Below are 18,692 nucleotides of genomic sequence, written 5' to 3' on the forward strand. Positions count from 1 at the left end.
AATACAACTTTTTCATTCTAAAATCCGGATTTAATCTATAGCTATAATTATGGTTCAAATTCTGATGTATTCAGGTTTATAATCCTAATAAATGTATAAGGCTTGGATGAGATTAACATTTATGCCTCACTTTGTTTCAATCTAGGATAAATATCTTAATCACATCCTATCACAAAATATGCCATTGATTTTCATTATTTTCTTTTCTAATTGAGTTCACCTGCCTACTAATATATGCTTCTGAACTTATGGATTTGTGTTATTCTTCACAGGGCCAGTACAAGTCAACATTGGTTTTTCCAGTGTGCAATAAAGTTTCCATCACATTTGATCCCTTCATCTATCTCTCCTTGCCACTCCAGCTGACCATTACCCGCTCTATGACAGTAACAGTTTTCACTTGTGATAGAAGTGCCCTTCCATCTGCTTACACTCTGACTGTCCCAAAGCAGGGACTTAATCCAGGAACTTAGCAGTGCATGTTCCTTGAAGCATAGTGAGAAGCTTTTGCTTGTGGAGGTTTGTGGCAGTGAACTTTCTGGATGTTGTGTTTTTAGGATTATTTTTGTGCATGTTTAATTGGATTGAATAATTCAAATGTTTTGTTCACAGATACGGAACCATTTGATTCAGAAGTTTCTAGAAGATCCTTTAATAATGTTGTCCACCATCAAAGATGATGACCACCTTGCTGCCTACAAGATGCCAAAGCTGGTGAAGAGCACAAAATATCTTCAGTTAATACATCGCCGTAGAGAGCAGTATGTATAATTTCATGAACGCTACATTAATCAGAGCAATAAAGAAAGTGGGCTGCTTATTATTTTCTCTCTTTTTCCATGGCCCCCAGAAATCTGGCCCTGGTTGTTATGTCCTTCGTCACTAGTATTTATGTTCATTGCTTTAATTAGTATGTTGACTGTTTCAACTATTATCATAGGTATCCTGAACAAGAAGATAGTTCCATAGTTAGTTAGGACTGAAAAGTTCTCTCTCCTTTTTTTTTCGTGACCAAAATTGTTCCTTCTGTGAAATGGCATCATACTCCAATTTTACATGCCCAAAAAAAAAAAGAACTGTTGACCAAAAGGATGAAAAATGGTGAGTGGATTTGATCGATTGATAACATGCCATTATCACTTTTACTTATAAAAAAATAAATGCCATTTTCACTTTAAAAAATGAAAAAGAGGCTATTGTCACTTTGGAAAAATATCAATTTCCCTTGTTACTTTTATTCTTTGTAGTGGTTTCTTGTGTGCCACTTTCTAAGTTCTTGAATAATTTTTGTCTTAGGGAAACCAGTGATGCCCAAACCACGTCAGGATGGAAACCTTATGGAACACCTCTTGTCTCATCAATCTCATGTGACGATGTAATTACAAGAGGGGATATACAGCTACTGGTTCACAAAATGGTTTCTCCAATTGCAAGAACTGAAAGCCTAGGACAAAGTAATATTTCTGATACTAACATCTCTATAGCAGCATCAGACCAGTGCCGTGATCTCAGTTCTGGTGAAGCATGTACAGACTCCTCAATATCAAATCCACAAAATAAGGATGACACTAATTCTGAAGCAGTAACATTACTGAGACTGCCTCTTCAGTTGGTTGATGAAAGTAATGCTTGCATTGACCTGTCAGTGGGAGAGGACAAACCCATTAGACTATCCTCATCATCAACATCAATTCTAGTGTATGTGGACTGGTCACAGAAGCTTCTAGACAAGTATGATACACACTATCTAGAGAACTTGCCAGAAGTGTTTAATGGGCCACCTAACAAGAAAGCTCGTACTGAACCTCTCTCCTTGTACACCTGCCTGGAAGCTTTTCTGCGTGAAGAACCACTGGTGCCTGAAGACATGTGGTTAGTTTCTTCTTCTTCTACATTTCTGCTGTCCTTGTCATCTTTGTTGTGTGCTTGCATCTGTTAATGGTGGATTTTTAATAAATTGGTGGTGATCCTACCTAAGGGTCAAGAATAGTCCAAGATTGATTCATTAGCTGGTGATTCGCCAATGTTGTACTTTTGATGCTTGGTTTATTGTATTATATAGACCAAAACAGTTTGTCAAAAGGATGGAACACTTTATTGCCTTGTGTGAAACCTGTTTTACTGTTTTGAGACCGAAATTGGTTATGATCAAGGGTTTCAGTCTTGCTACCTTTTTGGCTCACAACTTCGCATTTCACTAGTCCCTTATGATTGTAGTAATAGGGAAGAAGATGGGTGGCTATTAACTTCTGTTAATTAATGGAACTGCTCTTAGTTTGCGTTCTGATTTTATTCTTTTTCCCAATTCATTTTTGATGAAGACATCTTTGTACTTTACTAAGCATCCTTCAAATGAAGAACGTCAAATCTCTGCTACTTTGCATTTTCCATTGACAATTCTAGTCTAAAGTTCTTAGTGCTTGAAACTATATAAACTGTGTTGTCGATGCAAAAATCCATGTGAGTGAATGGCTACTTGCTGAACAACTTTGATGATTTATTGTGTCTGATGAAGGTACTGTCCCCAGTGCAAAGAGCGGCGACAAGCAAGTAAAAAGCTTGATCTATGGAGGCTTCCAGAAGTATTGGTCATCCATTTAAAGAGATTCTCATACAGCAGGTTCATGAAGCATAAGGATCTGTTGAAGCTAGAAACCTTTGTCAACTTCCCCATTCATGACTTTGACCTAACAACTTATGTAGCAAACAAAAATAATTCCCGGCGTCAGCTCTATGAACTATATGCCCTAACTAACCATTATGGTGGCATGGGTGGTGGGCACTACACTGCACATATCAAGGTGAGTGAGATACCTATCTACCTTTTTCTCTAAGATTTCATGTTTTTTCCAAACTTTCAGCTGCCCTGAGTTGGTGCAAAATCGAACATTTTAGAACTTAAATCGTTTTATTTGGCACTGATCTGGGTGTTATTTTGCTGTTAATTGTTGATGTATGGTGTCTTTACTTGACACTGAAACTTTATGGCAAACCATTGTTTTTCCAATTTTACCATGTAGATGTATATTTGGGGGGCCTTCCACCAACTGGACATTCACTTGACTTTTCAGTGGGCTTTTCTATGCTTGTTAATATCATATCCTGATGAATACTGTTTTCCATTAAGTGCAGCTTCTAGATGAGAATAGGTGGTACAACTTTGATGACAACCACATATCACACATAAATGAGGAAGAAGTAAAAACAGCTGCTGCATACGTCCTCTTTTATCGGAGGGTGAAGACTGATGATGCTTCTGCTAGCAATGGAGCACAGTCTTGTGCAGGTGACAACAATGTTAGCTCTCGAAAGTAACCCCCTTTGACACGAACATTTCTCGATCAACAACAGAAAAATATCCAGGTATGGCTGCATTAATTTGGAAGTTTTGTCCGAAATGTAAGCAACTGTAAAAGCCTTGGGTTGAAATGAGGAGTTCAGCTACAGAGAGGGTAGACATGTGGGCCTCTCCTAGGGTGGCAACGAATGTGCTGTACATGCTTGGCGGACTAGTATATGATGGCAAATTCATGTTTGAAAAGTAATTGGGCGTGTTAAGAGAAATGCTACATGTATTTTTAAGTGCTTACTCCTTGTTGTAGTAGTAAAAATTATCATTGATATATCATATTCAGATTAACTCGTCTAAAATTTAATGGTGATTTTTATTGCCACACCAGGAACTAGAAGTAAGCACTTAAAAATACACGGTATGATTTCTCTTTAATCAGTGGGTTGCCAATGATATTTTTAGTAAGATCAACTCGTCTTTGGCATATTGCATATCCCTAGGCATGTTAAATTGAGCATGAAGAAAACTAGAAAACTAGCCCTTGGCGGATCTGAAGATGATTTTATGGGTTCATGGCCGTAAGGGCTGCTCGAGGAGTTGTGCAGAAAATGACTTATTGTACGTGGACCCCTCCTATTTCAATTTCGCAAGGCTAGTTTGAGGGTGGAAGAGATGTTTTTTGTATACCATTCCCAATGACCCTACGATATATATATATTGAATTGTAAAAGCATTACTAGTCTCTTGGCATTCATCAACTGTCAGTTCTAATATCTTGCTGGAGTTTCAGTTGTTTATACAAATGATGCAAAAACTCGCATGGGTCAAAATCAATTCACACGCACTCACGCAAACAAAGGTAATCATAATGTTAACGAGGCAGCCGCTTTCCAAACAAAAGTTCATTAGAATAGTACAATTCAGGGATGCGGCCCACCTGAGTTATTTTCGATCGATTTAATGTTCGATCTGTCTTTTTTATTTTATTTTATTTTTATTAAAAAAATAAAAAATAGAGAAATGTTATTTTGCATTCTTCTAGCATAGTCAGCTGACGTGGTATGCTCAATCTAGCTACTCTTAGATTAATCTTAATTAAAAAGAAAAAAAAAAAAAATAAGGGTGAATTAAGCATGTCATGTCATTAGTTTGTTGGGAGAATGCAAAATAGTATTTATCTATTCTCTAAGCTTCTTCTTTTTTCTTTTTTTTTTTTTTCTTTTTTTTTTTTTTTTTTTTTTTCAAATTTTGGGAGAATTGCTGAATAATATTTCTCTATTTTCTAAGCTTCTTTTCAAAATTTAAAATGGATATAGTTGGGGTTTGGAAGTGCTTGGGGAATCTAAATGGCTCAAATGAGCGCTTTTAAAGAAGCTAACATCGGCTCAAGAGTCCTCTCTCTTGGGGCTGGGTTTCTCTAGCGTAGCCAAGAGGAGAGTGTGATAGTCCCTGGCGTCCTCGTGCTGCTAGGAGGTTTTTATAGTCGTCTTGGGCCTGGTCAAGTCCCCTGTCTTGATCAAGTCAGAGATGGAGGAGTTAGTCGAGAAGTTAGGGGAGGGTATGAGATTATTGGAGGGTGAGAAGGCGAGCATTGTGATCACAGAGGATGACACGGCAGACCAGAGACTAAGAAATGGTCGTTGTCTGATTGGGCGCATTATGTCCGAAAGAAGAGTCCAAAAGGAGGCTTTCAGGGCTTTTATGGCTCGGCTGTGGAAAACTACAGGGAAAGTGGCTTTCAAGGAACTAGAAGACAACTTTTGGCTTTTAGAGTTCTCCTCAGAAGCAGACAAAAAGAGAGTCCAGGAAGGATGCCCGTGGCTGTTTGATAGGAATATTCTGGTCCTCAAAGAAGTGGAAGAGAGTACCTCGCCAGCTCAAATGGACTTTTCCAAGTCCTCGTGTTGGATTCAGGTTCGAGATATTCCTCTTATTTGCATGAATAAAGAAGTGGGAAATAAGATTGGAGAGTCTATAGGGAAAGTCGAGGAGGTGGATGTCTCTGGAGAAGGGACAGGAAGGGGGAGTAGTCTACGAATCAAGGTGTACATAGATATCACCAAGCCTCTGGATAGAGGCCGTGCCTTTTGGCTGAACGGGAAAATGGTCTGGGTCAACTTTAGATATGAAAAGCTCCCACATTTTTGTTTCAACTGTGGGCGCATCTTCCATAACAAGGAGCAGTGCGGTGATAATAAGGGATCCAGACAGAGAGGCGAGGAGGCCCCAAAACTTTGGGGAACTTGGCTCCGAGCAGAAGAGGCGCGGACTACACAGGGAAGAATGTGGCTTGGCAGGGGAAGAATGGGTAGTCCCTTCTGGCCGGAGGTTATTGATCAGAGGGGTGATGACAGTGGAGACGATGATGCGTCGGACTTGCAACAAGCAGAGAAGAGGGAAGAGACACCGGACCAACAATGCGGGGATCCCAACAAACCTGTCAGGGTACATAGCGTTGGGAACGACAACGAAAAGCAGATCTTGCAGACAATTCTGGGGAAAAAGGTGCGGGACACGAAGGCTGCTGAGACAGGACAATCACAGAGTCCTAATCGGCGATTTGATTTTATGGAGTTAATGATAACTCCAGACCAGCTGGATAAGGCGGTTTACCCTTCGGTCACTGAGGGAGGCACTATTAAGTCAACTGGGACTAATCCCCAGAAAGATATCGGGGGAGAGCCGGATCAAAATGGGCCAAAATGTGGGCTGTTTGAAGGAAAGCTGGGCAATACCCCTCTAGAGCATGGGCCTGGGACGGAGCTGGACCCTCAGGAGCTAGACAGTGGTCACATTATGGAAGAAAACAGAGGGGATAATCAGGGGCATGGAAATGGGCCTACCCGCAGATGGAAACGAAGGATCCGTTCCCCCTCACTGACCCTAGACCAAACGAAGGGGGGAAAAAGAGACTCAGTGCAATCAGGATTAGGTGGGGGGAGGACTCCACTGAGTTTGGAAAAAAGGTGAGACTGGATGCCGAGACGGTGTTTGACATGGCTTGGGCGGAGGCTGGGTACCAGCCCCGCCAGCCACAATGATTCTCTTAAGCTGGAACTGCCGGGGACTTGGGCAACCCCGAAAAGTTCGGGACCTTCACCAAATGGTGAAGGAGAGACGGCCCACTTTTGTTTTCCTGATGGAAACCATTAGTTCCAAACAGTATATGGAGGTTATTTGTAAGAAAATTGGTTTTGATAGGGTCTTTGTGGTTGATCCGATAGGGAGAAGTGGGGGATTGGCTTTTTTGTGGAATTCGGAGTCTGCGGTAGAAGTGTATAACTACTCCAGACGCCATATTAATATTGTGGTAAAGGATGGGACTAACAACCCTTGGTGGAAGTTCACTGGCTTTTACGGTAACCCGGTCTGTGCCAGGCGGGCCGACTCGTGGGACTTGCTCAAGTTTCTGAATACCTGCCATCCGATCCCTTGGATGTGTGCAGGGGATTTTAACGAGGTGGTTATGCAGGAAGAAAAGGAGGGCTCAAATCTTAGGAGGGAGTCTCAGATGACAGGATTCAGGGAGGCTTTGGAGGTTTGCAGGTTAGGAGACCTGGGGTTTTCCGGCTCTCCGTTCACTTGGAGCAACCGGGGTCAGATGGTACCTTTACAAAGGAGAGGCTTGACCGTGCTGTGGCCAACCCGGAATGGTGCTCTATTTTCCCTTCCTTTTCTGTTGTGGTCTTAGCAGCGAGAACTTCTGACCACAGTCCCATTTTGGTTACCTTCTCTACCAACTTCAGGAGAGGCCAGAACCAAGGTACGGCTGGTAGAGGTTTTAAACTTGAAGCCAGCTGGTTGAACGATGCTGAGTGTGGGGATATCATCCGCTCGGCATGGAACAGTTGCCCGAGCATCGACTCCCCGATTGAAGGGATCCAGCAAAGACTCTCGGTCTGTCGTAGGGCCCTGTTGGAGTGGGGGGGGGGGCATAAATTTGGGAAGGAGGAGGAGGTAGTAAAGGAGAAAACCGACCAGTTGGCAGCTCTCCAAAGCAACGAAAGCCCGGCTGTGGCTTCTCAGATTAGATCTCTACAAAGGGAGATCGATGACCTGCTGGAGTTTGAGGACATGAAGTGGAAGCAGTGGGCAAAACAACATTGGCTTCGGAATGGTGACCGAAACACAGCTTTCTACCACTCCTGGGTTCAGCATAGAAGGAACATCAACCGCATTAGGAGTGTCACAGACGAGCAGGGCAGAACGTGGAGGAAGAATAGAGATATTGGTAAGGTTTTTCTCAATTTCTATGAGGAGCTGTTCACCTCTCAAGGGGTTGATAGGGTGGAGGAGTGCGTTAGATAGGTTGATACAAGGGTCACGGAAGACATGAACAATCGGCTTCTTCACAGCTTCTCCGAGGAGGAAATCCAGAAAGCATTGTTCCAGATGCACCCCCTCAAGGCACCTGGACCGGATGGATTCCCTGCTGCCTTCTATCAAAGGAACTGGTCCACGGTGGGCAGTGAAGTGTGCAAAGCAGTTTTATCCTTCCTTAACGATGGGCAGATGGACATGGGGATTAACTCAACCAACATTGTCCTAATCCCTAAGGTGAACTCCCCCTCTAAGCCATCTGATTTTAGGCCTATCAGTTTGTGCAACGTTCTTTACAAGTTGATCTCCAAAGTCCTAGCTAATAGATTGAAGACTATTCTCCCTCATATTGTTTCTCCGGAGCAAAGCGCTTTTGTTTCGGGCCGATTAATTACTGACAATATACTTGTTGCTTTTGAGACCCTCCACACCATGGCTGCTAGGCTTTTGGGGAAGGAGGGGTACATGGCTCTAAAGCTCGATATGAGCAAAGCCTATGATAGATTGGAATGGGATTTCCTTGAGGCAATGCTCCGTAAGCTTGGCTTTGCGGCTAGATGGATCAATCTCCTAATGGCGTGTGTCCGGTTTATTACCTATTCCATTCTCATCAATGGTAGACCTTTTGGGAGAATCTTCCCCTCGCGAGGATTGAGGAAAGGAGACCCTCTCTCCCCCTACCTATTCATTCTCTACGCGGAGGCCTTGAGTTCTTTACTCCGCAATGCAGAAAGGGTTAGAGGGATAACAGGTGTTCCGATTTCTAGGGGAGGCATCCGGATACACCACCTATTCTTTGCTGACGACAGTTTATTATTCTGCAAAGCTAATACTAGAGAGTGGAGTCAAGTTGATTCTATCCTTGGATGCTATGAGCGGGCCTCCGGCCAGAAAATCAACAAGGAGAAGACTTCCATCTTCTTTAGTAGGAATACCCCTTCAGTTGCTAGAGAAGAGATCCTTTCCAGAGCTGGGGCAGGGCTGGTTCAATGCTTTGAACGGTATCTAGGACTCCCAGCCCTTATAGGGAGGTCTAGGGTCTCCTCTTTTAACTTCATTAAAGGGAGAATCTGGGCTAAGCTCAATGGTTGGAAGGAGAAGTTCCTCACGCATGCAGGGAAGGAGGTGTTGCTGAAGGCAGTCATCCAAGCGATCCCGACGTACAAGATGAGTGTGTTCCGAATCCCAAAAGCTTTGACCAAAGAAATCAATGCCATGATGGGGAAGTTCTGGTGGAGTTTTAAGGAAAATTCCAATAAGATTGCCTGGATGGCTTGGAGGAGGATGGGCAGAAGTAAGGACTTGGGGGGTCTAGGCTATAGAGACATTGACTGTTTTAACATGGCATTGCTTGCTAAACAATGCTGGAGGTTACTGAAGAGGCCGGATTCCCTGGCTGCTCGAGTGATGCGCGAAAAATACTTCCCTAACTCGGATTTTCTAGGATCCAATTTGGGGAAGAAGCCCTCCTTTGCCTGGAGAAGTATCTGGCAGGCAAAGGGCCTCCTCTAGGAGGGGCTGATGTGGAGGGTGGGAAATGGTCACAGTATCAACCTGTGGGATGATAAGTGGATCCCAGCAACTCCTCACAAAGTACTTGATCCGGTCAGGGTGCTTCCTAGAGAAGCAACAGTGGCCGATATTATTAATAGGAAAGCTAATTGGTGGGATATTCCTCTCATAGAAAGAATTTTCTCAGAGGACACTGTGGAAAGATATGTAGTATTCCCATCAACCCTAGGTATCAGGAGGACAAGCTAATCTGGAGTGGGACCAAAAATGGAGGATTTTCGGTCCGCAGTGCCTATCACCTCGAAGTGGGGAGAAGAGAAAGGGATATAGGGAGCTCTTCTTCGGTGAATTCTGCTTCCCAACTATGGCGGCCTCCTATGGAGTCTAAATCTTCCCCGACACATCCTTCTATTCCTATGGAGAGCATGCAACGAAATTTTACCTACGAAAAATAACCTATACAAAAGGAAAGTGGTCACTGACCAGTTATGCCCGATGTGCGGGTCCGTGGCAGAATCTGTCAGCCACGCTTTGTGGAGTTGCGGCTCGGCTCAGGCGGTTTGGGGCTCCTGCAGGGGTCCCATTCAGAAGTGCTTGGTCGGGGCTGAGAAGTTCTTTGGGGTCTTCACCGTTCTCTGTGATAAGCTGGAAGATGAGGATCTCGAGCGGTTCGCAGTGGTCGCCCACAAGATTTGGTCCCGGCGGAATAGGGTGGTTTTTGGGGGTGCTGTTCTGCCTCCGAACATCCTGATTAGAGAAGCCTTTGATCTGGTGGAGGAATTCCGGAATGCTAATTTGCGTGCTGAAGACCTAGGGCAAGGGGGGCAGTCCCCCAATGGTAGATGAATCAAACCAGCGCCAAACTGTATTAAAATCAATTGGGACGCAGCACTGGATGGTCGGAAAAAAACTTATGGGGATAGGGATCGTTGCTAGGGATTCCCAAGGAGAAGTGAAGGCGGCCAAGTGTGAAGTTTTTCCTTACATCAGGGATCCAGTTGTTGCGGAAGCTATCGGCGCTCGGTGTGCTGTTTCTTTTGGCCGTAATCTGGGGTTTCAATCGGTTGAATTGGAGGGTGATGCCCGAGAGATCATCCTGGCCCTAAGCAATCCGGAGGAAGTCGATTCCATCCATGGGCATTTTTTGATCGAGACAAGGCAGATGTTGGGATCGTTGTTTTCCTGGAAGGTCTCCCATGTGAGACGCGAAGGAAACATGGTGGCTCATAATCTAGCTAAACTAGCTTTGTCCAAACAGTTTAATCGTGTGTGGCTTAACTCTTGTCCCAGTGAGTTGTTGTATGCTGTTAATGCTGACATTTATTAATGGAAGCCTATGTTTCCCTTCAAAAAAAAAAAAAACATCGGCTCATGTAGAAACTATCTTGTCCAGCTAGGCTTGAGCAACAATCACATTTTTAAGCTTTGTTTCCCTGCGCAGTATGTTTGGAGTAATTGGAACTTGTTGTATGTTAAATGTTTCAATCAAGTGACTAACTGCAAAACGTGGTTTAGTGGTTGTCTTGATAAATAAAAATTGGAAGTACTAGATTATAGCGGTGATAATCCCTCGACTTGTATGCTGACTTTTGTTTTGGAAAGGGCATTTTCTTTTGATGAGGGAAAAATAATCTATAAAGCTTGCGTGTAATAAAATTTGTGAAAACAAATAATGAGCCAATAAGAATAGAGCATTAGCAAAATGAAAGAAGGGTTAGACAACAAAAGTTACTTCAAATGATGGTAGATTATCAACTCAACTTTTTCTTCTCACTTTAGAACTTACCTCTAATTAAAAAGTAGGATAGAATAGGTGCATGAAGCAGAAATGGTCCAAACATTTCTTAAGCGAACAGCGAACGTTCGTGTGATTTTTAAGGTTGGGTGATCGTTTGGCATACCACAATCGTTCGTGGTACGATCTAACACATGCTGAAGGTGTGTGATGTACCTTTCAACACACTGTACAATGCGTCAACGATCGTTCGTGGTGGAACTTTCATGGTGAGAATCGAAAACGTTCATGGCGGGAACTATGAATATTTGTATAGGTATAAGGATGATTGGCTACGTCAGTTAGGGTTTCCTTCGATTGTTCGTGAAAAGGTAATCAACGTTTGTCAAGGATTTGCATTGAAAGTTGCAAGAATTATATAGAACGTTCACAAGGAGGGTGGTGTAGGGAAAAATGAAATATTAATTATGGCATTTCTTTTTCTCTTCATTTTTGTAAAAAGACTATATTATTGGATTAATCATTTATAAAAATATTGATTTTTATATGAGACATTACACCTTCCAAGGATTAACTTCATTAAATCAACCCATCAACTAACTACATGATTTAACCAAGCATGTCTAAATTCGAATTGTTAACAGTAAAACATGCATGAAAATGAAGAGTTAAGAGATTGGACTATCTCAAGGTAGAAGCCCTCCATGCTAGAAAAGCAAATCCCCCAAGAGTAGCCTTCTCTCTCTCCTCTCTCTCTCTAGGTCTAGGGTTCCTAAAAGAGGCCAAAATGGACATGGATCTATCATATGACTTTACATAGGGTTTCCCCTTGCAGCTAGGTTTTAAAATAGCTCTTTTTTTTAAAATAAAATAAAATAAAATAAAAATAAAATAACACATAATTGATTGTTCGGTTCCAACTTTAAAAGGAAACTTTGATCGTTCAATTATCACAAAATTTAAAATAAATTTAAAAGCTCGCTTTTAACAACCTTTTTGTAATACTTTATAAACACATTATAGTATATGTATAATGTGAGCAAGCAATAACTTTAATACAATATATATAACTAATTAACTATAGTATACGTATAGTATATAACTATAATTAATTAACTATGTGTGATGTGTCATATATTATGTTTATATAAATAGTTATATATTTATATGCTAACTATTTAATATAGTTATATTATTATATACTAACTATTAATAACTTAATATGTTAGTTTTATGAACTAGCTAGTGAGCATGTTAATACGTATATATTTTAGACACATTGATACATACGACATTCATAGTAATACTACCATCAAAGTATTAAAATTAATATGTAATACTATGATTATTTAGTACATACTTTTTTCTTTTTTTATCAAAGTATCCTATAGACTATAATAAACTACTTAACTATGCATACATAATTATTTATAAGTAATATTAAGTTAATATATATTAACCAACTAATTAATAACTTAGTATGTTAGTTAATACTAAGTTAGTATATATTTATTCACACATATAAAAAAATATGTGTTACGAGCTAGGGTTACGAGCCTTAATCAAGTCAGATTAAGATTTATACGAGCAAGGCTCATGAGCCTTAATCGAATTTCATCGAGCGAGTCGAGTACGTATCATTTAATAATTAAACGGGTTTGATCTATTGTCACAAATTGGTTTTTACAATCACGAATTGAGTTCGGATTGAGTTTAAACGAGTGGGTATCAAACAGATTGTCAAACAAACTGGTTTATCTACATCTTTGGGAGCCCGAATCAGAAATTGTCCCCCCTCACTCTCCATTAGCTCAGTCACTACTGGTTCAGATGGCCAGAATTTGAGCCAGCTCGTTCAATACGATTTAAGCAATAAATTAGAATTTAACGCTAAGTCATGAAATTATAAACGAGTCGCTTTTTACCCACTCCACTAGAAAACCTTATACTATCTTTAAATTAAGCTTGTTTAAAAAAGTATAGGTATATATACATACACGCATGTGATGTGTATATAGAGACATGCGTTGTGGATGACCGAAGGTTGGCTTTCAAGTTTTATATAAATAAAAAATAAAAAAATAAAATGCTAAACGTGCACATGCCAACTCCCACACACTCTTAAATGCACATTTTTTGACATGACACTAAAAAATTTCATTAGATTTTGAATGAATTATTACTGATCAATTTTCGATCCAATAGTAATTTTTAATACTTTGTTAGACAGTGTGCATATGAGAGTATTATAGTGAGTGTATATAGCATTTCTAAAAAAAAGAAATGCATGTTACACACATTTGTATATAAAGAGGTATTTTTTTGGGGCGGGGGGTTGTACGTCTATAGAGACTGATAGAGTAAAATTCAAGGTACGTACACTTAATATTAAACTTAATAAATGTTACACACTGTAATTTCTAATTTAATGAAAATTTTACTAAATTTGTCAAATTAAGTATATATCAAACAACAATATTTGTCAATAATTGTTGTTTTACTCGATCTGATTTTCTATATATAATAATTAAGTATCTATCATATTTGTCAAATTTCAAGAATATCAGAGTTTTAAATATAAACTAAACCATGTGGAGGAGTAAAACAACAATAAAAGCATAAGTATATTACAGCAAATATCTGCAACAAAAAAAAAACAAAAAAAAAAAACTGTATATTACAGCAGATCATAAGATTGATCTTTTATTATATTACATATCATTTCCAATAGAAAATATATATATATTACAAGTTCTTTTTTTTTTTTTTTGTTCAAAATAATATATATATTCGATTCTGCATCGATCACTTCTATATTATTTTGAACAAAAAAAAAAAAAAAAAAGAACTTGTAGATTAATTAGTGGCATCCACACATCTTTTTGTCACCTTCACGGGTAACCCACCCTTCATCCTCAGAGTCAAAGATAACAAGTGCTCTGGGCCCTTATCCTTATTCTCCATGTCAATCTCAAACCTCTCCATCACTGACGCTGCAATCGACTTCATCTGAATATACGCCATGTCTTTCCCCAGACAAATTCTTGGCCCGGCATGGAAAACCGGAAACCGAAACGGGCTCTCTTGCCGACACACTCCATTTTCCAGCCATCTTTCTGGCAAAAACTCACGGCAATTCTTCCCCCAGATGTTCTCCATCCTCCCCATGGCATACGTGTGGTACGTCACCAGCCAACCCTTCGCCACAAACGTTCCGTCCGGCATTATATCGTCCTTCAGGCACGCTTTGCTATCCACCGGTACCGGCGGGTACAGCCTTAGCGCCTCCGAGATCGCCGCATGCAGATAATGCATGTCTCGGAGCTCGTCAAAAGTAAACGCATCGCTGATATTTTTCCTATTACGACGGACTCGGATGTTTTCCAGCTCCTTCAATATGTTTTGCTTCACGTCCGGTTTCGACGATAAGAGCCAAAAGAACCAGCTCAAAGCGGAAGAGGTCGTGTCCCGTCCCGCGAGAATGAAGCTTATCACGATATCTCGGAGAAATTCCGGTGAGCTTTCCTCGTTTGCCATAAACCGGGATAGCAAGTCTTCTTCTTTTCCTTTTTGTGTCTTTTGTTCCCTTCTGGACCGTATAATCTCATCTGCGAATTCGTGGACGGTCCCGATTGCTTCTTTAAGCCTTCGCTCTGATCCAACGTTCAGAAACCTTTTAACCTATAACAATATAAATAAAATAATTAAATTTACTCTCTAATTGTGTTTAAGCTCTTGAAATAAACAGTAAATTACCACTAAGAAAAACAATAAATTAAAATATATATCATAAAACTCTTGATTTTCATTATTTTTGCAATCATACCCTTAAACTTTAAATTTTTTTAATTTATTTTATTGTTCTTTCATTTTTTTTTTAAATTTTATTAATCCATTAAGATTTTTCATAAATCCCGTCAAAATTTAAAAAATATATTTTTTTTTATTAAAATGTGTATATAATTTTTTTTTTTTTAAAAAAAAAAAATTTCAGGGCATTAATATTTTTGTACACCAAAATCGTTTGAAATTTAGGAATTTTGACATCCATATGTTAGATTTAACAAAAAATTTTAGCAAAACAGTGAAAAAAATTAAAAGATGAATACACTAAATTGACACTTTTTAAAATTTATAATTATAATTACAAAAATGACGAATGATCATAATTAATTTGCTTTATATAATATCAAAAATTAGAAATCATGAATTTGAACACTTGATTCTATATATAATTCAACCTCATTTCAACTAATTATTTCCAAGTGCTTGATTAAATTTAACAAACCTTTCCCAAAATTGGGATAGCGTACATGAATCTCCCGGAGCTAAGCGTGGCAGCGTTTTCGAAAGCCTGCATGAACTCGGCCCCTGCAGTGCCGTCACCGCCAAGACATCTCGGGTCGACGTTGAATGCCAATTTGCAAACGTTATCAAACGCGAAGCGCTCCAGGATGTCCTGCAAATCCAACACGTGCGCCGTTTCGGAGGCTTTTGCTAAAATTGGAACCAGTCTCGTGTTGACCTCAACGGTGACGTTTTGCATGACAAAGTTTCGGAGCGATTTGGTGTTGAACTCGTGGCTGGCGGTTTTTCTTTGGACCTTCCAGAGTTTTCCGTCAGAGTTGAAGATTCCTCGGCCGAGAAAGTCTTCGAGAAGTGTTATGAAGTGGTCCCCTTTAGGGTAGTTCTCGAAGTTGGTCTTGAGCATGTGCTCAACGTTGGACGGGTTGGCGGTGATGACACCCTGGACCTCGCCGGGACGCAGAAAGACGACGGTGTTTGTGGTGTAGTTGCTGAGAATTTCGGTTGTCCAGTCAAGGAAACGGTGTCGGTTCAGCACGAACTCGGGTAGTGTCCCGAGTATAGGGTAGATTTTAAAGCCTTTGTTGATGGGTATCTTTGGGGAAGTAGTGTTAAAGCGGAGGTAGACATAGAGAGAAGAAAGAAGAAAGAAGAAGAGGAAGGATTGGAAAGACAAGAGCTCCATATATATATATATATATATATATATAGGCGAGAAGAGAGAGTACTACTGAGAGATATAGAGTAGAGCTTTTGTTGGCGTACGTTATATATAAGAAATCGATGGGGGTACGGGGAGGAATTTGCTAGGGTTAGTGGCTATATATGCAGTGGAGAGGATGTAGCAGTAAAGTTTTTCTTGGTAAGTAGACAGCAGTTAGGCTTATAAACTACAATCAGACAATACAATAAATAAAAGCTGTTGAAGTTAGGTAGTGGGAAATTCAAGTTTTGATACGAGAAAATGGAGTTTTCTGATCAGAATGTTCGAGGTTGTGCATGAATTTTTGCACCAGGTTCTGTTTAGATGTTCACAACCAAGTGCAAAACCACCACCCAAAAAAAAAAGAAAAAAAGAAATAAAACTATGGAGCTTTTTCTAAGTAAAAGTTAAATTTTAAGAGAAACCTTTACTTTTTTCTAATTTGGAGATCGAGCAACCTTTATAATGAATCAAACATCAAGCTCTTTACGTACATGCATGTTTGTCTACTTTAATATATATATATTCTTTCTTTAATTAGTTGTTGATAGATAAGAGAGAGAACAGAAATCAATATTATATAAGCTAGCTTGAAAAACTAATATCTTTCAATTTTTTGCTCTGGGTGTTTGGAGAGCTTTATACAAAATCTAAATTTGAAAAGCTTAATAGGAATGCGCTTCTCAATTTCTAATTAAATGTATAATATTTATTTTATGGTCAAATTTAAAGTTTGATGTATTTAATGGCATATATACATAATGTTAATGTTGATACGTCTACCTTCTTTTCTTTTCTTTTTTTTATTTTTTTTATTTTTTAATTTTAATTTTAAATAATATTGCATTATATACACTGTTAAATACATTTTTTGTTCTATTTAAAATGAAGATAATGTTTGAGGGGTTAGTTTTTTTTTTTTTTTTGGACATGTTGAGGGGTTAGTTATTAACAAATAAGAAGGGACCCATGCTAGTTCGTAAATTCTCTACGCTTTTATTGTAGGTAGGTGCGGATGTTTATTTCAACACATGAATTAATTAAGACGCTATATATAAGATCGATAGCAGCTAAGGCTATTTGTATAATACGAGTGGTGCGTCGTCTCTAAATAGTTGTGTAAGAATTCCATCTCAACAGTTGATTTTGAATAAAATAGAATAGATATGTTGTATATAACATGAAAGTGACATCAATGGTGAGAGATGAGTTTGTTCACATTGAATTTTTTATTTTTTATAATGGATATCTCACTAAGGCAAAGCTATATATGTTGTGTAACCATTCCTATCAGCAAACTCATTACAATGTTAATATTAGGGGAAAGTTCACTTAACCCTAACTCTTGAATTTTCAGAAAAAAAAAAAAAAAAAAAATCTTAAATTTTCATCACTTTTCCAATCTCTCATAAAATTTAAAAAATTCTCAATTTAGTGTATCAAATTTTTAAAAAATAACAATCTCACCTTGGCCTCCACTAGGATTTTACAAAGAATCCTAACAGAGGAGTGAGAAATTTTCAAAATACCCTCATTTAAAATAAATGAAAATGGTATGTATGGTGGGTCACTAGACCCACGGCCGTGGGTTACTAGAATTGGGGTTTTTACTTTTATTTCTTTTTTAAAATCAAGAATAATTTTGTGATTTTATGAAGTTTATAGAAGTATTAGGGTCATTTTATCTTTTGATCGTCTCATTTAACCCCAAACCCTAACAAGAGGGATGTAATTGCAAAAAATTGAAAATTCAATACACTAAATTGAGCTAGAGTTTTTGAATTTTGGGATGAAGATTGCAAAAATGGTAAAAGTTAAGGAGAATTAAGTGAATTTTTTTCCTAAATATTATACCAACTCAACCAGTTTTCTCCTCGTTTGTAATGGAGAGAATCTTTGTCTGGTTAGTTATTAAGAAGGGTACCCTAGTTCGTAAATTCTTTATTCTTTTATTGTCAGTGAGGATAAAAACAGAGATAGTACTTCCGTCCATAAATAGACGGAAGTTCACGTGAATACTCTTAAGAAACTGACACGTGTCCTATGTCCCATTAAAAATAGAAAAAAATTTGAGTGGGTGGCTCAGCCATCCCCAAAGAAAATGGCGGTGGCTGAAACCATCTCCAATAGCTTCCCCCTTTAAGCCTGAGGGTGGGTTCTGCCACCTCAGATCAACCAGTCTGGAGGTGGCCGAACCACCACATGGCCCATGGGAGTGGTTCGGCCACTCCCAAGGGCCAAACTCTAAGACAAATTCGGCCGCCCCCATTTTGTAGCCACCCCCAAAGGCCATGGGGGTAGATGAACCATCCCCATTTTTCCACCCCTAATTTTTTTTTTTTTTTTTAAAAAAAAAAGTATTTTTTTTAATGTTTTTAGTTTTAATTAGGCATAGAGACACATGATTTTTTTAATGCTAGTGATGTGGACTTCTGTAAATTTTTGGACGAAAGTTGAACGGATGTACGATCTCAGTTTTTAGTCATTAACGAAGTACCATCTGCGATACGAAATGCTTCACATGGAGTAAAAAATAGTCTTTAAAACACACGGGTGACAACTAAGGTATTTAACCCTAATAAGAATGGCTGGTCTACAGAGATGTTGTGTACGTAACAATTCTATCTCAACTATATAAAAAAAGGAAATTAAATTAAGTTTTCCCGAAATATTAATTATATCAACTCAGGCAATTACAACCAACTACCAACTACCAATTAAGTACAATCAAATGCAAAATCACACTTTAAAGTCTTCATACATCAGACAGCAACGTACACAAAACCAGAATATTCAGAAGCTCTGCCCAGGTGGTTGTGAAAAAA

The 18,692-nt window shown here is 39.2% G+C and overlaps 1 protein-coding gene and 1 pseudogene across 1 annotated transcript; one reads left to right on the top strand and one right to left on the bottom strand.

Moving 5' to 3' along the window:
* The first annotated feature begins 248 nt into the window (after positions 1–248).
* LOC133872487 (ubiquitin carboxyl-terminal hydrolase 5-like) lies at positions 249–4,075 on the top strand (annotated as a pseudogene).
* A 9,580-nt stretch (positions 4,076–13,655) lies between these two features.
* On the bottom strand, positions 13,656–15,849 carry LOC133873692 (cytochrome P450 CYP94D108-like). The gene is made up of 2 exons (XM_062311435.1): positions 15,148–15,849; positions 13,656–14,540 (listed from the first exon to the last, which is right to left on the bottom strand). Exons 1-2 carry the CDS (start codon positions 15,847–15,849, stop codon positions 13,716–13,718), a joined length of 1,527 nt encoding a protein of 508 aa, XP_062167419.1. The 3' UTR covers positions 13,656–13,715.
* Positions 15,850–18,692: the final 2,843 nt, after the last annotated feature.

Source organism: Alnus glutinosa, chromosome 7, assembly GCF_958979055.1.
Source record: "Alnus glutinosa chromosome 7, dhAlnGlut1.1, whole genome shotgun sequence".
NCBI classification, from domain to species: Eukaryota; Viridiplantae; Streptophyta; class Magnoliopsida; order Fagales; family Betulaceae; genus Alnus; species Alnus glutinosa.

What these genes read in the sequence shown, in the direction of transcription:
- LOC133873692 (XM_062311435.1), bottom strand. Translation starts at nt 15,849, where the DNA reads ATGGAGCTCTTGTCTTTCCAATCCTTCCTCTTCTTCTTTCTTCTTTCT. An exon ending in CTATCCCAATTTTGGGAAAG is followed by an intron (nt 14,541 to 15,147) that starts GTTTGTTAAATT and finishes ATATTGTTATAG; the next exon opens with GTTAAAAGGTTTCTGAACGT.